This window comes from Pleurodeles waltl, chromosome 12, assembly GCF_031143425.1.
Source record: "Pleurodeles waltl isolate 20211129_DDA chromosome 12, aPleWal1.hap1.20221129, whole genome shotgun sequence".
NCBI lineage: Eukaryota > Metazoa > Chordata > Amphibia > Caudata > Salamandridae > Pleurodeles > Pleurodeles waltl.
Genome location: NC_090451.1, coordinates 214,712,445 through 214,732,098, shown reverse-complemented (window position 1 = coordinate 214,732,098; position 19,654 = coordinate 214,712,445). Strand labels below are relative to the sequence as shown.

At 45.4% G+C, this 19,654-nt stretch overlaps 1 protein-coding gene across 1 annotated transcript in view; it reads left to right on the top strand.

The window, feature by feature from the left end:
- FANCA (FA complementation group A) overlaps window positions 1–19,654 on the top strand; it is a 701,003-nt gene that overhangs the window by 486,035 nt on the left and 195,314 nt on the right. The window contains exons 34-35 of the mRNA XM_069217268.1: window positions 4,798–4,857; window positions 12,142–12,246. Coding sequence (XP_069073369.1) covers window positions 4,798–4,857; window positions 12,142–12,246 — 165 coding nt within the window. The remainder of the gene's footprint in view (window positions 1–4,797; window positions 4,858–12,141; window positions 12,247–19,654) is intronic.

Below are 19,654 nucleotides of genomic sequence, written 5' to 3'. Positions count from 1 at the left end.
GAAAATGCACTGTATTGTATCTTTAAAGCTTTAATGTTATCCTATAGGGAAAACACGTATACTGCATTTGGACACTTAGCGATGCCTTACAGTACCATTCTTCAGGATTGGACTACCAACAAGCCTTGGTTGCTGCAAGGGTTCCAGTACCCCACAGATAGGTGTAGGGAGCCTCTGGAAGGGAGTGGCATCTTGGACTTTGGTGAAGTGGCGGGGCTGACCTCTTAAGCTCCAAACAATCTTCTCCTGGCTCGTTCCCTCGGTGGGCCCAATGGTCAATGGGTCAGAGTACCTGATATTGCATACGGTGCCTGCAGATGCAGGGAAGCAGCTATTCTGCTCTAAGGAGATCTTTCATGGTTATTGAGATGCTGGCAGTCTTCAATGTGTTTGGGGAGGCTGTCCAGCTCTTTGTGAAGTTGGTCCCAGTGTTTGTCGAAGTGCAAGCAGCCTGGCAGGAGTTTGTGCTACTCTTGGTGCAAGTCTTAAGTTCTCACTCTCTTCAGTCCTCCTTCTTTCTTCCTCGGTTCCCAGTAGTCGAGTCTTGGCTTGGTCTGTTTTCCTGGTGTCAGGTGGTGCCCTAAATACTCAATGTAGCAGCGTTAATGTTAGTGGACATCACCCTGTCCTGAGTTCCCAAATCCACCGCACACAAAATGGTGGTATTCTCTTTTTCATGTACACTTCGGGCTGCCCACCTTTGGAGTGTGCTAGGTCTGTTGGTGTGACACGCCTCCTGACTAACTCATTTAGCTGGCAGTCCTGGTGGCACATGGCCTTAGGGGGTTGACTCTCCTAAGTTTGAGGAAAGCAGGGATTGCGTATCAAAGGCGGTAGGGGCTTTGAAGTCCCTGGCCGTGATGTGCAGATTTTCTAGCCACTTCTGCTGGAGGAGGTGATAAGACCTCTTGCCAGAGAAGGCATTGTTTCTGACTTTTGAGAGTGCAGGCTCTCATCTCCAGGGAGTCAGACACTCGTCTGTGGTGGCAGGCTGGTCGATACCAGTCCACCAGTACACTAGAGGACTAGTAGGTCTCAGAGGGTACCTCTGAGGTACCCTCTGGGTGCGTGTTTTAATAAATCCGACACTGGCATCAGTGTGGGTTTATTAAGCAAGGTGTTTGATACCAAACACCATTATTTTCCATGCAGCTCTCATGTAGTTGGGGGGGGGGAGGTCATTCGTGTTGACAAGTGTCCAGTACATGTTCTAAGATGGCTGCCTGTCACTTGCTATATCTAGGAATGGAACTAGATATCACAGGGGCATATCTGCTCATGCAGATATTCCATCATATATATTATAATGCACCCTGCCTTGGGGCTCTTAAGGCCTGCTGTTGGAGTAACTTACATATAATACATGCAGTGGTTTGGCATGGCATACAATGAGTGTGGTATATTGTGTTTTTACTCAAGGCTTGCACCCTGTCTGCGATGGCAGGCTGTGTGCAATTTGTGTGTGGGTGCCTTAGAGTGCATAAGATATTGTGCAGCTCTAACGGACCCTTTTAGTACCCATGCCCTTGGTACCAGGGGTACCATTTACTAGTGACTTACAGGGGTGCTAAAGTCCTGTGGCAGTTGTAAAACAATGAGACAATACCCTCTTTTAGAAGGAAAGAGCACTGGCACTGAGGTCTGGTTAGCAGGCCTCAGTGCACTGCCAGAGTCGAAGACCAGCATCCAGTAGTTCTAAAGGGGGCAAAAAGTGTGGGGGGGCATCTGCAAAGAAGTCCAGTTTCCTACAGTCTTTTATAGATAAGGTGTTACGGAAGGTAAGTAACTTGTTTGTCACCTCCTAAGAAGGTAGGATTTAGACCACGTGGAACCTGCAGTAGTCAAATGTCCATTCACACCCCTATGGTGTCTCTTTATGCTGCTTAATATTGGAGCACGACTCAAGGTTGTACAACAGATGCAGCCTCATGCACAACCAAAGCCATCAAAGAGTACGAGGCCAGACTCTTTATTGCCCGTGCACTCTATAAGCATCTGGCCCAACACCAGTTGTGACTCAGGTCATGCTCCTCACCGTCATTGAAGTCATCCAGCTTAAAAAATAAAAGAGAGAAAGTATAATGACCCCACTCAACACTGGTTCAAATTGAGAAGTAGGTTGTCTCTATGTACTCTGCCTCCTGTTAAGTCTTCCTTGGCTGTGTCATCTTCTCCAGGCACTGGCATTATCCAAACTCTGTGCCAGCCATTCCTTTTTGCCATAGGTGCTGATACCAGCTTATCCAGAGTTTCCAGCACCAGAAGCCAACATTCTTTGTTTCCTCAGCACCCGGTGATGGTGCTGTTTAGGCATGCTTCAGAACCCTGTGGTGAGCCTTTGGGCCCTACGGGTTCATGTGGGGCTCTGTTTTGGTTACCACGGGAAGGTCCTTCCTATTGCCATTCTCCCATGTCCCCACCTTTAGGACATCTCCAGTACCAACCTTAACCCTTCTGGTGGCAAGTCCTGCACCAGTTGTCCCTCAAGTCACGCAGACCTGATGCCTTGCTGCAAGTGGTACTGACTCTGGCACTACCGGCGCTGGCACAGACACCACTTGTGGAGTCAGTCCCTCATAAGACAAAGTTATTCTCATCATGTCCAGGAGAAAGACTCAGAAGTTAGCTGAGTACGAAACTCAACCAGAAGTGTCATCTCTCCAGAGATACTGGCAAACTATGGGTGACATTTTTGTCTCCAACTCAGACCATGTTCAAATGTCAGTGATAATTCCATGTGACACAGACAACATAAGTGAGGTAGCCAGCTCATTACTGCTCCACAATCTCAGACACAACAACCCATTTAGCCTTTCAGAGTGAAAGTGGCTTGAACATCTGTGACTGAAATGGAATGTCCTTAAGGACTAGCCCTTCCAGATATGGCTTTTTTGTACGCTGCACTGAGGAAGGGATCAGATGTTTTCGAGCTGCCCCTGCCTGAAGAGATACTTAGGCCTAATATTCTAACATGTTCTCCAGTCTGCTACATGAACTTAAAAGCCCCTGCTGCCATTAAACAAAGCACTCCCTGATATGGTGAAGGCGACACAGGAAAAATCTACTTTGGCTGTAAACTGCTTGATAGCCAGAATGTACAGTTCTATACCAGGCTTTTCTATTGGTGCAGCTGTCACCAGTCACACTAATGGTTTAGGCTTCTTTTTGTGTAAAGGAGAATCCTGGTGCATTCCCAACAACCCTACCAGTCAGTGAATCCAAAAGATTTGAGGCTGTCAGAAAGGTTTTCTTAGCTAGTAGCCTAGCCCTTTGATATCTCAATGCAGAGTTAACCTTTCAAAACTGTTTCCCTGTGGCAAATTACCTCTTCGAGGCTCGTCTGTGAGTTGCAAGTGCTGAGTGTCAAACTGCCTCACATGCTCTTCCTGGCAAGTTAGTCCTTAGAACTAAAGCGCCTTTCCTTCCTTACATTTGGGGAAGTACGTCACTCTTCCTACCTTGTACCTTCTGCTGCTTTCCACCAAGGAGTTGAGGAGACTTCATGTGATAGAGCCCCAGAGAGCGCTTATTTTTTACACTGACCATATAAAGGCGATGAGGTCTGACAGTCAGCTTTCTGTGAGATATGCAGACAGAAGAAGGACCAAAGCAGTCCAAGAGAGGACCTCATTGCAGTGGACCATCTTGTGTATTATAATGTGCTATGCCCTTGCCACAAAAAAGTCACATGAGGGGAACCCACACCACTCCAGCAGAGATAAATCTACCACATTGGCACCTGCCATTAGTGGCCCTTTGGCTGATAGCTGCTGTAATACCACATAGTTTTTTTTTCAAAACCTTCACTAAGCATTGTTGCTTGGATTTAGAGGTGCACATTCAATGCTCCAAAATTGTCTGACCATTGCTTCAGAGCCACCACCTAGGAAGGAGTTCTGTTCTGGTGAGGAATCTGCAGTTAAACATATCCATCGTAAGAGAAAGATACTTACCTTCAGTAACTATATTTCTGACGCATATCCAGATTCCTTGCCTGATTATACAGCAGGTGAGGAATCTGCTGGTGAGAAATCTGCACATTGACAGGGTATCTACCAGAAAAAGCATTACGGAAGGTAAGCAACTTTTTCTCTTGCTGCAGATTCCTTACCACCTTCTTTCATCATATGATTAGTCAGTGCCATATTTAGTAAGATCCCAAGTTATGCAAACATGTTATGTGTTGTCATTGTTGCTGTCATTGATGCACTTTTAGTTCCTCTGTGCATGCCTTACTAGGAAGCAAAAAAGTTTCAGGAACTGACTTTCGTGTGCAGATTAGTGCCTTTTTGCATATCTGTTTTCTGTTCAGTGGGCAAAGTCGCGGTTGAAACCGCGTGGTGTCATGTGGCAGTGCAGGGAGCTTCAGCTGTCTGCTGCAGAAAAGCTTTCCATACAAGTCTGATGACTGAGGGTATATTCTTAAGGTTACTAGTCTGGTGGAATATTAGGTATCCACCAGAAATATCATTACTGAAAGTAAGTAACTTTTACTTATAGGTGATTACCCGTTTGGAAATGCTGCTGATGAAGTTTCACAATGTCTAGGGAGGTAGTGCTTACCTCTATTTGTTTTGTTATACTTAATTGTGCTTAGTGTTTATTTTCTTAAAAAAACATTTGAACCTAAAGATTCTGACCAGTAAAGTTAAGATTAAACACTATCTGGCATTGGTTCTTTGTCTTTAGTTTCCCTTTGTACGTGATGTGTGGGAAAACCCTTTACCAAACTGAATAATTATAAAATAATGTTCTTAATCTGATGACCATATCTCTTGTTTTTTTGATGTCTTGCAGAAGAATATTTGCTCCAGAGGGTGTGCCCTTCCTTATGATATAACTGAACATTTTTTTAGGGTAAGAACTGTTGTTGTTCTTGGCACTTGTGTGCGGAATAATAAGAGATATTCTGTTTTGCCATGTCTTACTTTTAGGTCCAGTTTCTTCACATTTTTATCCAATAGAGCATTAGAGCAGACTTAATATATTAAGAAATGTACCTATTGTAACTATGCCTTTTCAGGGGAATGTGTCACTATATCTGTGACGAGTCATTTCTCAACATCAAAATTAACATTGACAACTGCACATCCTCATATTATTTTGTCAAGTTGCACTATTGCTTTGTGAGTATCTTTACATTGTTGGTTCCTCCCAAACTCTAACCTCACATTCTAAATATTAAACAACTGAATGAATTATGGCAATATAGCTGTTTCCCAGCCTTAAAGCCAAAACCATCTCTCCTGCTGTAATGCTATGTGTATTTAACCACTGACTCACCAGAGCAGGGTCATACCGTGCTTGACAATATTCTTGGGAGTGCAGACATAAGAGAGTACCAGGCTGGGAATTATTTCATCAGAGAAAGGTACAGCTCTGTCTCTGAATGCACAGTGGGGCCCAGCCAGTTCTTTTGCGTATTTTCGACACAGACCAAGTACAGCCAGTGCTTGATTTCGTAACCGAGGGAGGGTGTTCTAGAATGCTCTTCTAGCTTGTATAAGGTATAAAAGAAAGGGCAGAGTGGGCGTTAACCCCTTCGCTGCTAGGCCTTTTCTGGTTATTTGGAGCAGTTCGCACTTAGGCCCTCATAACTTTTTGTCCACATAAGCTACCCATGCCAAATTTACGTCCTTTTTACCCCAACTTCCTAGGGATTCTAGAGATACCCAGAGTTTGTGGGTTCCCCTGGAGGATACCAAGAAATTAGCCAAAATACAGCGAAGATTTTGTTTAAAAAAAAAAAAAAAAAGAATGGGAAAAAAGAGCTGCAGAAGAAGGCTTGTGTTTTTTCTCATGAAAATGGCATCAACAAAGAGTTTTGCTGTGCTAAAATTACCATCTTCCCAGCTTTCAGGAACAGGCAGACTTTAATCAGAAAACCACATTTTTCAACATAATTTTTGCATTTTACTGGGACATAACCCATTTTTACTATTGTTGTGTTTTTAGTCTCCTTCCAGTTAGTGGCAGAAATGGGTTTGAAACCAATGCTGGACCCTGGAAAGCTAAACATTTCTGAAAAGTAGACAAAATTCTGAATTCACTAAGGGGTCATTTGTGTAGATCCTACAAGGTTTTCCTACAGAAAATAACAGCTGAAATAAAAACATATTGAAATTGAGGTGAAAAAAACAGCCATTTTTCTCCACGTTTTGCTCTGTAACTTTTTCCTGCAATGTCAAATTTTCAAAAACAATATACTGTTACGTCTGCTGGACTCTTCTGGTTGCGGAGATAAATAGGGCTTGTAGGTTCATCAAGAACTCTAGGTACGCAGAGTAAATAAAGGAGCTGCACCTTGCAATGGGTTTTCATTGTATACTGGGTATAGAGCAATTTATTTGGTAAACGGGCACAAGATAAGGTGTTGAGAAGCAATGGTTATTTGCACATCTCTGAACTCCAGGGTGCCCATACGAGCCTGTGAATTACAGGGCATTTCTCAAATAGACATCTTTTTTACACTCAGCCTTACGTTTGGAAGGAGAAAATGTAGAGAAAGACAATTGACAATAATACTTGTTCTGCTATTCTGTGTTCCCCCAAGTCTCCTGATAAAAATGGTACCTCACTTGCGTGGGTAGGCCTAATGCCTGCGACAGGAACTGCAGTATGGGCACATCACATTTTTACATTGAAATCTGACGTATTTTTTGCAGTGTCTAGCTGTTGAATTTGGCCTCTAGCTCAGCTGGCACCTAGGTAAACCTGGCAAACCTATACACTTTTGAAAACTAGACACCTAGGGGAATCCAGAATAGGGTGACTTGAGGGGCTCTCGCCAGGTTCTGTTACCCAGAATCCTTTGCAAACCTCAAAAATTGGCAAACAAAATACACTTTTTCTTCACATTTTGGTGATGGAAAGTTCTGGAATCTAAGAGGAGCCACAATTTTTCTTCCACCCAGCATTCCTCCAAGTCTCCCGATAAAAACTGTACTTTGCTTGTGTGGGTGTGCCTAGTGCCCGCGACAGGAAATGCCCCAAAACACAAAATGGACACATCACATTTTCTCAAAGAAAACAAACCTGTTTTTTGCAAAGTGCCTAGCTGTGGATTTTAGCCTCTAGCTCAGCCAGCACCTAGGGAAACCTACCAAACCTGCGCATTTTTTAAAACTAGACACCTAAGGGAATCCTGGAAGGGGTGACTTGTAGGGCTCTCACCAGGTTCTGTTATCCAGAATCCTTTGTAAACCGCAAACTTTGGCCAAAATAAAAGAACTTTTTCCTCACATTTCAGTGATGGAAAGTTCTGGAATCTGAGGGGAGCCACAAGCTTCCTTCTACCCAGCGTTCCTCCAAGTCTGGTAGGTTTCCCTAGATGAAGGCCGCACGCAGGCCCAAAAACGCAGGTCCCCCCCCCGAAAAAGGGGTAGTTTTGTAATAGATCATTTTGATGTATCCACATCCTTCTGTGATGTTCCACACACTACAATTGTGAAAAGAAACGCACTTCAGTTATGTTAAAAAGACCCCTCACCCACCAACCAAGTTGGTGGCATGCTTCATCATCCGGGACCCACCCGAGACACCTAGCATGCCACAGGAGTGTTGGGGCGTCTAATTATAGCAGAGCAGGTTTCGTCATTTTTGCCCCACATACTGGTTGGATTTGTCACGAGGGCGAGTGATGGTTAAGTAGATCAAATTTTATTAACAAGAGATTTCACAAAAATGAAATGCACTGTTAATAACTGAAATATCTGAAAAACTGAACCAATGACTCACAGCTCAGACATATCCAGTCACAAATGCTGACAATTAAACTAAAGTCCTTCCCATGGCCATGGTAACTGTCCCTGAGGCTGGCTACACCCTCCTTGTGCCTCCTCCGTTTCCTCCATATTCCTATTGAGCTAAATCCTCCAAAACAAGATGGAGGATTTCGTAAAAAGCAGGGGTCACCTCAGCTCAGGGCACCTTAGGGGCTGTCCTGACAGTTGGGTGACTCCTCCTTATTTTTCTCATTATCTCCTCCGGACTTGCCACCAAAAGTGGGCGGGCGGGCTCCTCCACTGGCTGGAGTCCCCTGGGGCGCTGTAACAAAAGGCATGAGCCTTTGAGGCTCACCGCTAGGTGATACAGTTCCTGCAGGGGGAGGTGAGATGCACCTCCACCCAGTACAGGCTTTGTTCCTGGCCACAGAGAGACAAAGGTACTCTCCCCATGTGGCCAGAAACCCGTCTGGTGGTGGCAGGCTGGCAGAAACTGGTCAGCCTATCATTAAGAGTTGGACTGGTATTCAGAGGGCATCTCTAAGATGCCCTCTGGGTGTATTTGACTATAAATCCCACACTGGCATCAGTGTGGATTTATTGTGCTGAGAAGTTTGATACCAAACGTCCCAGTATTCATTGTAGCCATTATGGAACTGTGGAGTTCTTGTTTGACAAACTCCCAGACCATATACTCTTTATGGCTACCCTGCACTTACAATATCTAAGAATTTGCTTAGACACTGTAGGGGCATAGTGCTCATGCACTTATGCCCTCACCTGTGGTATAGTGCACCCTGCCTTAGGGCTTTAAGGCCTGCTAGAGGGGTGACTTAGCTTTGCCACAGGCAGTGGCAGGTGGGCATGGCACCCTGAGAGGAATGCCATATTGACTTAGTCATTTTCTCCCCACCAGCACACACAAACTGTGAGGCAGTGTCCATGTGCTGTTTGAGTGGTCCCAAGGGTGGCATAAGACATGCTGCAGCCCTTAGAGACCTTCCCTGGCAACAGGGCCCTTGGTGCCAGGGGTACCATTTACAAGGGACGTATCTGTGTGCCAGGGCTGTGCCAATTGTGGGAACAAAGGTACAGTTTTGGGAAAGAACAATGGTGCTGGAGCCTGGTTAGCAGGGTCCCAGCACACTTTCAGTCATAACTGGCATCAACAAAGGCAAAAAGTCAGGGGTAACCATGCCAAGGAAGGCATTGCCTTATAACCAGGGGTTTCTTTTTATCAAAACTGGTCTCACCCTTTCATGTAGGCCAATCCATCATTGTGCCTACTTTTTACATGCCCCTACATCCTTATAAGAAAGAGGAGAGACTCCACCACTTGGATCCAAAAAGAGAATTGGCGTACTACCTTGATCATACCAAAGAGTTCTGAGTAGAAGATCAACTTGTCGGTTATGTGGGTGTGAAGAAAGGTCGAGCAGTGCAGAAGAGAACACTACTGCCTGGACAGTCCGGTCCAGAGGGACGGGTACTTTGCCTGTTCAGTGCCTAGCATGATATTGGTTTGCAGACCCACCACGTGGATGGTGTTGCTTGAGTATATGTTCAAGAGGTAAGGAATCTGAAACTAGAAGTCCCTATCAGATAAAGAAGTTCCTTACCTTCAGTAATTAATTATCTGGTAGAGACATTCTAAATGCAGATTCGGTACCGACTCACCCATCCTTCCTGCTCTGTGAACTGATTTCTAGGGACAGGGACTTCCCTTTCAGAGCCCTAGTTCTGACGCACCAGGATCAGTGTTCTTGATGGCTCAGTGCTTCTGGCGTCGAAAGCTGTGAAAAGAAACTCAATCGGGGTGGCGCCTTTATAGCACCTGCGATGTCATAGCCGGCATAGCCTGCGATGTCTTGAACATATACTCAGACGCGGAGTCGACCAACGCCACCTAACGCTACGCAGGGGTAGTGCTCAAAAGAAAAATCTCCGGGTCCAGACTATTGCCTAAGCTGCAACTAGAGTCTTTCTCTAACCAGATAATATGTTACCAAAGGTAAGTAACTTGTTTGATAAGCATAACCTGCTAAACCACACTATCGCAAATAGAGCGCTTGGGATTATTAAAGTAAGCCCTGTAAACCAAATAAGGGTCATCTGGACTTTTTGAATAGTGTCCCCTTACATTGGCCCACTGCATAAAAAGCCAGCTTTCTACAGACTCTACCAAAGGATCTAACTTACGAACAATGCCACCCTACACAGGCCTGTTCTGCAGCAAACAACTCAGCCCTTGTGAGGACCTGGCTGGCAGCTCCGACTGGACTGGTCTCATTGGAACAGGGTCAAGACTGGTTTGCATTTGGCTATCACTAAACTGAGGTGGCATGTTGTGCAAATAAAGATGGACTGGATGCGGCCCGAGTAACTACCAGTGGCTGAGATTAATTCAATCATTCCATCCAGCAATTGTTTGTATACTTCTCCACTACCTAGGCGTTAATATCAGTGTCCAGATGTCTCACTTCACTCAATCGCAGAGGCTTGCTTTCATAGTGGTGATACAAAACTCAAACTGTCTGAAGGCACTCCCTCCATGGGGTAGGGGAGGGCAGATGGGGGGAGTCGCTATTTGGGATATGTTTCTGATGTTTGTAGCTCAAACACAGATCCCTGCATGTCTTGTATCTTAGTCTCAGCTTTTTTACATCCTGATGGTGCCACGTGCCATATGGTGGGTAAGGGTCCTTTAGAGTAACTGAGAAAGCAGTGGCTCCAAAATCAAGAGCGTCAGGAACTATCAGTGGAAGTGGTTCCATGAGCACTGTCATAACCACCATATGCATCAAAAGGGCTTGAGCTGCGGACAGAGCCACTGGCTGTTTTTTTTTTTTGGAGTAAGGAGGCATACTGGGGCAAAGGAGCAGACTTGAGTGTGTGAAGCAGGGCTTGCCTGAAAGAAGCAATCTGCCTCAGCAGAAGGAGTGGGAAACTCCGGCTGAAGCTTTTGCAGCACTGGGACCAGCTTAGATGAGAAAATTGACTGTATGTTTGGGGAACAACTACAATAAAATCAGTACCATTCTGTAGAAGAATAGTAATTCCAGGAAGAACACAAGGACCGCTCATAGTTATGGGGGTTATGGTAAGTAAAGTTTTCTCCCTTACTCTATTAATTTCATACTGGCCTAAAACAAATCAGTTGAGCAGGCCAGAAAGTACAGTTCGAAGTGGCTTTTTGATGGCTTTGCAGTGTTCTGAAAGTATCCCTCTGATCTCGATGATCTGTGTTGCATGTGCATTGAAGAGGAGCCTGATTAAAATTGTCCAAAGACGACATATAAGCATTATACTCTGCAGGAATTGACTGAGGAAAGACATAAAACTGTTTATCTAAGTGTAGGCTCTCCGAGTAAATTAATCAACCCTAAGGCCCATTCACAAATTACTTTGGAGCCTCTCTGTGAGTGTTGAATGGTCAATTGTGTAAAATTTCACACCTAACAGGATGAGTGTAGTGACATTACAGCTGTCCAGGTGTTGAGAAAGATAATCCACAACTGCCATAAAAATAGATTGTGTGCTGTATCAGATGAGGGCAGGCTTAATCCACGATCTTTAAAAACAGATTGTCCATGACCACCTTCAATGCTTCCTACTGCTTTCCCTCGCGGCAGACCCCTACATGGCGCTGGACTCTGTTCACAAGCCCTGTAGGAGCTCGATGAAGTCCTTTCCGCTTTGGCACAGACTGTTGCATGGTTACTGCTTCTCACATTTGCTCCCTGTTTTTCCATCCTTCAACCTATTCTGGGAGATATGCAGAATAATGCACTGATACTTTGCCTCTGTAGCTATCAGAGCACTTTCAAGTACACAGAGCTGCTCCTTTCTGAGGTCTTGACTTCGCACTACAAATTATCAGAACCATCCTGAACCACAAAAGAACCATGTAAGCAATTGGCAACCCCCATTAATACAACCACCACATGCTTGGGAATAGGGTTAGTTGTCAAAGATGGTTGTCCTTCTCCCTCCCATGATATTAAAAGGGATGGTCACCAAAGGAGCACTGGCCTACAGATGCAGTGAAAGCGGAAAGCATCAGTTTCAGATAAGCATTTTAGTGAAGTTCATAGAGCAGTTTCTGGCATGTAGGAGATGTTAACGTTTCTATCTCAGCTAAAAATCTTGACATCTTTTAACCTTTTGTAAACATGGAGGGGAATTATTCCATAAATCGGCCCACTAAAGCTGCTTACCTGCACTGTATAAAGGGTGCTGATATTTTGTTCAAGTAAAGCCTTCTTTTTGATACCCCTCTTACAGCCCTTCCTGGGTCTTAGTGTTAAAAGGTGATCACATGCCTTCCCACATTGGAAAACACTATTATGTATTAGTGTTTTCTGAAATTTCTTTGCACACTACCAATTTATAACTTTCATTCCACATCCTCCCACAGGGTTTGCTGAATGCCAGTTTGGCATGTGAAGACCCAGCCGAAGGAGTTGATTCTGCTCTAATGGTCTGTCAAGACAAGTGTCCTGTTATCATGACCTCAGCAGCTGTAAGTACACCCATTTGTTATATGTTGATTTATTTATTTATTTATGGAAGTCTACAAAGGTCTTTTGACTAACTAAATTATACTTCACAACTTTTCAAGGAATCCTGTGAGATGGACTATTTACTTTGGTTCGACTTCCAAATTTGAGTGCTGGGGTATCTATATGTAATAATTCATGAATTGCTTGTTATTTGACAGGAGGTGCAAGATTTAGAGGTCTACTGACAATTATTGTTTTCGTTAAGCTGAGATGTTATGTTCACTGACTTGGGTCAGCACACTGTGCAACCCTCTCAACTTATGCTGCTGAGGTATATGTCTATCTTCCTGCAGATTTGTCATCTTTTTAGTGATTTCACAGGGACTGGACTGGATCCTAAAACTTTTCTATGTAGCAGTAGCTCCACCATGACGACACAGACCTTTTGAGGGGTAACCTGCATGCTAACATTAGGTCATTTATTTTCACACCCTTTAGGCAAGAATCTGAATCTCCTGTTATTTCTTTGTTGTTTTCTACTGAATATTCCTGTCCAGGATATGTCTCCACCAGAGATTTCTGGATTTAAACAGGGTGGTTCTTGCAGCCAAGACTTATCTAGGAGACATGCAAAGTCATATGAACCACACAGTGTTGTAAAAACAAGGGTACTTTATTACAGTAACACTGAACTAGATTACTATAGGCAGTCCCCCATCTCGAGGTAAGTATACACTACACATATGTGTGTGTATGTATATATATATATATATATATATATATACACACACACATATATTCACACACTAAGTGTTAGTAATTAGCAGAAAGAAACAACAAACATTGGCAAGGTAGTACAAAAATAGCTTGGGCACTATAAGGGGGCCAAACCATATACTAAAATAGTGGAATGCGAAGTGAGGTTCCCCACCCAAGGATGTGGAGTAATTAGCTGGGAGAACTCGGGAGCCCAAAAGATGAGTACCTGGATGACCCCCAGCGACCAGGAGAGCAGAGTTAAGTCACCTGGTCTTCCCAAAGACTAACAAGGGGACTTGGAGAAGGATGATTAAAAGACCAAGACCAGTCCAGTGGAACCCAATGGTGGATTCCCAAAGAAGGGGACAGCGTCCAGTCCACGCAGGAGTGTCCAGGTGTGGTAAGAGCCAATGCCCACCCTTCTGTGGAAAAAGATCCGAGTCGACAAGAGAGAAGATGAAGATCAGCTGTGGAGTCCAGGAGCTGCAGAGAGGTCCTTGGAGTTGTGCAGGTGATGTTTCACGTCAGCCACTGGGTCACAGATGGTCAGTGGTCAGGAGGACCATCAACAAGCCTGGGCAAATGCAACTCCGGCAGAAGAGGAATTGCAGTGCTGAAGAGCACCAGCGAGGTGCAGGAGACTCGACCCTTGGAGGGGACTCTGGGCTGACCCTTAGCAATTGGGAGAGCCAGCAGAAGCAGTCACAACCCCCACAGGCAGAAGAGTCCCACGTCACTGGAGCTTCAGAGGAGAGGCTTTCCTTGCAAGGATGAAGTGCTGGAGGCCGGGGTTACTTGCAGCTGAAGATCCCTTTGAGCAAAAGTCAACAAGCTTTGGTTGCTGCAAGAGTCGCAGTGCACAGGGGTACTGTCCTGCAAGGAGAGGCAAGGGCTCATCATCTCCCAGGTTGGACAGAGGGGACCAAGAGGACCACTCAGAACCATCACCTGAGTTGCAGGATCCACGCAGTTCCAGAGAAGAGCAGATCCCAGCAACCGGACGTTGTTGCCTTATATGCCTGCGGATGCAAGAGAGTGACTCCTTCACTCCAAGGGAGATTCCTTCTTCCTTCTTGCTTCTTTGGTTCAGCTAAAGCTTCGCCAACCCCAGAGAATGCACAGCTGTGGAAATGATGCAAATGCTGGAAAGAGCCGGTGAAACAATGTTGTACTTTAAGGTTGTCTCAGGAGCTGCAGGCTTGTTTGCTTCCTGAAGAGTCCAGCAACAGGTCCTGTGGCCAGGAGCAGAAGAGGTCGATGCAGAGGAATCCTTATGGAGGCTTGCTTGCCGAATCTGGGGACAAGGACTCCGCAAGGGAGTCCCTAAATATCACTTCAGGGGGCTTGGTCACTCTGCAGGGTGACCACCTATCAGAGGGGGTCACTGATGTCAGTTACCTGTCCTGACCAACCATATGCTACCAGTAGCCTCTGCTACTTGTTTCCAAGATGGTAGAAACAAGTGGCCACCTGGAGGAGCTCTGGGCACCACTCTTGGGATGGTAATGGACAGGGGAGTGGTCACTCCCTTTTCCTTTGTGTAGTTTCGTGCCAAATAAGGGACCGGGGTTCCTGATCTGGTGCAAAACAGATTATGCAAGGAGGGCACCAAGTGTGCCCTTCCAAGCAAGCCAGTGGCTTGGAGAGGCCACCCCTCCCCAACCTTGTAACACCTATTTCCAAGAGAGAGGGTGTTGCATCCCCTCTCCCACAGGAAATCATTTATTCTGCCCCCACAACCCCACCCACTCCCGCCCAATTTTTGCCTTGTTTTTAGAATCAACTTTGACTGAAAATTGCACTGGGTTCCTGCTAACCAGGCCCCCAGTGCCAGTGTCCTTTCCCTAAAACAAGACACCTGGTCACTTGATTCCCTTCAGCCCCGTATAAGTCTCTAGTAAACAGTATCCCTGGAACCTAGGGCATGGGTACTGAAGAGGGCCCCTCTGAGCTGCAGCTCAACTTGTGCCACTCTGCTGGACCCAGCACCAACCTTATGCAGACTGCCATTGCAGGCTGCATGAGAAGGTGCTCCCAAAATCGAAAACATAACATGGCACACAGCTTGTGTGCCATGTCCACCTAAATACAGTATGCAATATTTGTAAGTCACCCCTGTAGTAGGCCTTACAGCCCTAAGGCAGAGTGCATTATATTACTTATGAGGGCATATATGCCCTGCTATGTCATTGTTGCTTCTCAGACATAGTAAGTGAAAAGGAAAGCCATTTTAAATGCATGTTCTGGACACTGGTCACTATGAGTTTCCCAGCTACATGATGGCTTCTCTGAAAATAGGGATGTTTGGTATCAAACATCTCAGATTAATAAACCCTCACTGATGCTAGTGAGGGATTTATTGATAACTGCACCCAGCAGGCACCTTAGAGGTGACTGGTCCTGACCAGTTCAGCCACCACAGACGGGTTTCTGCCTCCAAGGTGAGAGCCAGCGCTCTTGAGATCCAGAGACAAAAGCCTGCACTGGGCGGGGATTTTATCACCATTCCCAGACAGGATGGACTTTCCAGGACAGGGAGCTTCAAAGGCCTAGCCGCCTTTGTAATGCAACAAAAATCTCTCCAGATGGTGGGGATGACCAATATCCCCTGTCCTGACCTAACTTTTGGTGGCAGCGCAGGCAGGAAAATTAAGCAGCTTAGGAGGTGTGCCCAATTCATGCCAGTCCCACCCCTAAGGTGGACGAGCTGAAGTGGACATTACTTTTAAATTCCTCCATCTTCTTTGGAAGGAATTATGCCACTAGTGTTAGGATTATGCCCACCTCCCAGCAGAAGTAGCCATAGAAAGGGTGTAGTCACCCCAAAGGTGGACAGCCCATTGGCTACCGCCTGGCACTCCCTATAACACCCTTATATTGAGTATTTAGGTGGCACCCCTGAAGCCTAGAACTCAGATCCCGTCTTCCTGCAAAGCAAAGGACAAAGAAGAGTTGCACCTGCAGAAAAGGAAAAGAAGCAGCTGAATTGGAGCTAGCCTATCCGGCCTGCCTTCTGACCTCGACGGACCCTGCCCAAACGACGACTTGTCCTTCTACAGAGACAGACTCCTGTGAGCAATGGAACTGCTCTGCAACAAAGAGTCAAGAAAGGACTCTGCAGCCCCTGAAACCGCAAGGACCCGACACTCAAAGTGACCTCTGCATCTGACGACCACGACCCAAAATGAAGCCAACCAACGGTGCCAGCCCAGTTCTCCACCTGTCTAAAGTCAAAGTCCACTCAGGTTTCACCCCTCTTGGACTCCCCCAGGTTGCCTGCAGTCTCTGCATGCAGACCTCCTCTCCTACAAACTTGTGGTGAGAGAAAACCGACCCCTCCAGCAACCACTGCACCCGTCACCGTGGACCCCATTTGAGATGGGTCACTGGTGCCAACAATGTTCCCCAACTCCCCTGAGCTCAAGTCCACCCGGATTTCATACCTGCTGGACTCCTTGACAACGTCTGCAGTCTAGACAAGCAGGACCCCGTGACCGCGAGTGCTTCTGGATGACCCCTGCATCCGTCTGCCCTGGAGAAAAGGACCAAAGGTGCACCTATGTCCCGAGCACCCCAAGTCTACAACCTCCCTGTATGTTGTCCTCCACTGGCGTCCCAGCCAGTCTTCAGCCTGTCTTCACGAGGACCAAACTCCCATAGGAAACCATTGTGCACCTGACGCCTACTGCACCCCTGCACCCGGCTGCCCCAGTGCTGCCTGGTGGGACCTGCTGGTGTTGTCCTGATCAGTGCCCAGTACTTACCTTAACTCCCTGAGATTAGCCTCATAAGTCGTGTTAACCCTGTGTTTGCTGAACATTATTTTCCTCCATAGGATAACATTCAGAGAACTCTTATTTGCACTGTGTTGATTTCTGAAACTGCATAATACATACTTAAGTCTACTTATCTGAATACGAAGTTCTTGGGTTTAAAACATATATAAAAAGAATTGTTATTTTTGTAAATTGGTCTCAGATTTATTATTTGAGTGTGTGTCTCATGTATTACCTCTGTGAGTACAACAAATGTTTAGCACTACCCTCTGATAAGTCTAACAGATCGCCCACACTAACACAAAATAGAGCATTAGTCCTATCGACTTTTGCCTTTGGAAACCAATTGTAGACCCACTGGACTCTCGGCACGGTGTACTTCTTTTTAGTGCACCATATAGAGAGTCAGCTTCCTACAATGACTGAAACCTTTTATTCATAATTTTGCATGGAGCTTCCTTGTATTTTTCTTGCTCAGCTCTGTGGCAGCAACTGCAAGTTTTTGTGTCCTTGTATCCCTTCCAAGAAGCTGCTCTATTGGGACACTATAACCTTTTCATCTATTTCCATATGAAACATGGCTACTATGTTTTCTCCCATCTTTGTCCCAGAGTAAGCTGGAGCCCTATTACATCTGAATCAACAATAAAGTCAGTTATTTAAGAGTTTCTTTTTGACTTTCTGAGTTGACTTCTGTTTTTGCTGTTATAAATGTTAATAGATCCCTTTCTCCTGGTTCATTTTACAGTCTATCTTCAGCAGGCTGTGAGGGCTTTCCATTCCCACATTTCCTCAACTTACCAGATGTCTGGTTTTTGCATAATGCCTGTATATATTATCCATGGTCTGACTCATCAGACCCACTCTGGCAGAATTAGACATCCATCTTTTTATGTGAACATAGCACAACCAACCCTTGTTGTCCTGCCTTTAAAAACGTGTTGCTTACCTCTTTCTATTGCTTTGTCTTCATGTTTTCCCAGCTCTAATATTCACTCTTTCCCTCATTCTTGTCCCATTTTTATTTTTTGGTTGCCAAGCACTATGTTGGGTAACATGTGCATGACCTTCCCACTAGAGAAGGCTGACATCCTAAGATATCTGTAAAGTATACCATTTTTCTTCATGGGGTCTTCTCCATATTAAGATCTTCAAGAAAGTATTCAACCGAAAAATTCTGATGGATACTTCTACCTGCAGGTTCCTCACCTTTTGAATATCGAGTGCAACAGTCTGGATCCAGAAACATTTCAATAGCTTGCCGTCTCCTGTAGTTTGCACCAGCTCTACTTAGGCTCCACAATCATCACCTTTTGACATCACTGGAGTCATAAAGTTTTGGCTTCATGATGTCAATTCCCTTTTTTCCATGCCATTGACTCATTCAGTAACTGTCAGTTCTCAGGAGTTGTCAACGTTGTTCAACTATTTTTCTGTTTCAAATATTTTAGGCACAGTTTTCATTCAGAATGTTACTGCCCAAATGGTCTAGTTTCAAGCCATTTCGAGACTGTGAGGGCTAAATATCCATCAGTGACCAACACAACATCTGTCTCTGTTGCCTAGGTTCAGATCATGATGCTGGCACCTGCAAGACCTGTCAGAAAATGCATCCCAAAGTGCTCAAGAAAAGAAAAGCCAAGATATTTATTGCCAGAACGTGGATGAAAAACATGGATACCGTAAACCCCAAATGAGGTAAGAGTCCTCAGAGTCACCACCTTTTTCGAAATCCTCAAGAAAGCAGCACAAGAAAAAGAGACAAATCTAGTTGACACTAAAGAAGTAAGTCACCAAGACCTCTGACTTCTTCTCAAACCGGTATTGGATCAAAAACCAACAGAAGATACAACGGAGGATCTAGCACCTGCTGCACCATTCGACCCACAGTCGACTCCAGACATTATACCGCCTGCAGTGCCGACTCCAAGACCCTGGTCTGGTCTACTGTATCCAGAGTTTCCAACACGTGGGACCCGTCCATGTTTCTGAACACTGTGTTCAAGAGCGCCATTATCTCATCAGGCACACTGGCTGGCCTCATGGCTCCAAAGACCTATTCAGTGGAAGGATTGCCGATGCCCTACTGATCCTCTGTTCCTGTATTGCCACAGGTGTCTTGGAAAAATCCAAACCTGGATCCGACATCTCCTGTTTCACCGCTGGGAACACAACTGTCTCCACTGGTCGTTCTGATCCCTTTACCTTCGGTGCCAGACTCCAGCATCTCTGGTGCTGCATGTGACCCTTCCGGCACCACATATGTCATCAGGATAACAGCCGACTCCTCTGGAGCTACAGCCAACATCTTCACCGCTACAACCTCTACCTCTGACTTCACCTCAGCAGGAAAATCTGCCTCTGATGCCTATCTTTCCAGAATGGAAGCACAAAGACTAATTGAGAAGGTCAGACATTACTTTGAGGAAACAGATCCCCAAGATGATCCTAGCGCTAAAGATTACGGACATGAGCGAACCATATCTGACCTGGATTTTGCAGGCATAAAGGATGCCAGCGGACTTGATACTGTCCCAGAATGGGAGCTTTTATCCCCTGCTGTTATTCCTCCACCAGAAGTGACCTCATACCGTACAGTAATAAGAAAGGCAGTGGACATGCTGGGTCTGCAGCTGCCATTAACAGAAGTAAAATCAAACATCCTCAATGAGGTCTTACTTTTCACCTCCCACATGGCGGACCCATGACTTCCGTTTAATGAAGCCCTAACAGTACCCATACTGGCTATATGGGGGAAAGATGTCTACTTTTACTACTGTCTCGGTAACAGTCATTAGACAATATACCCCATCTCCTAATTTTCTTTAAGAACATCCATTTCCTGAGAGCCTTGTGATGCAGGCTACGTGTTCATCTAAGCTGACCACAGGAT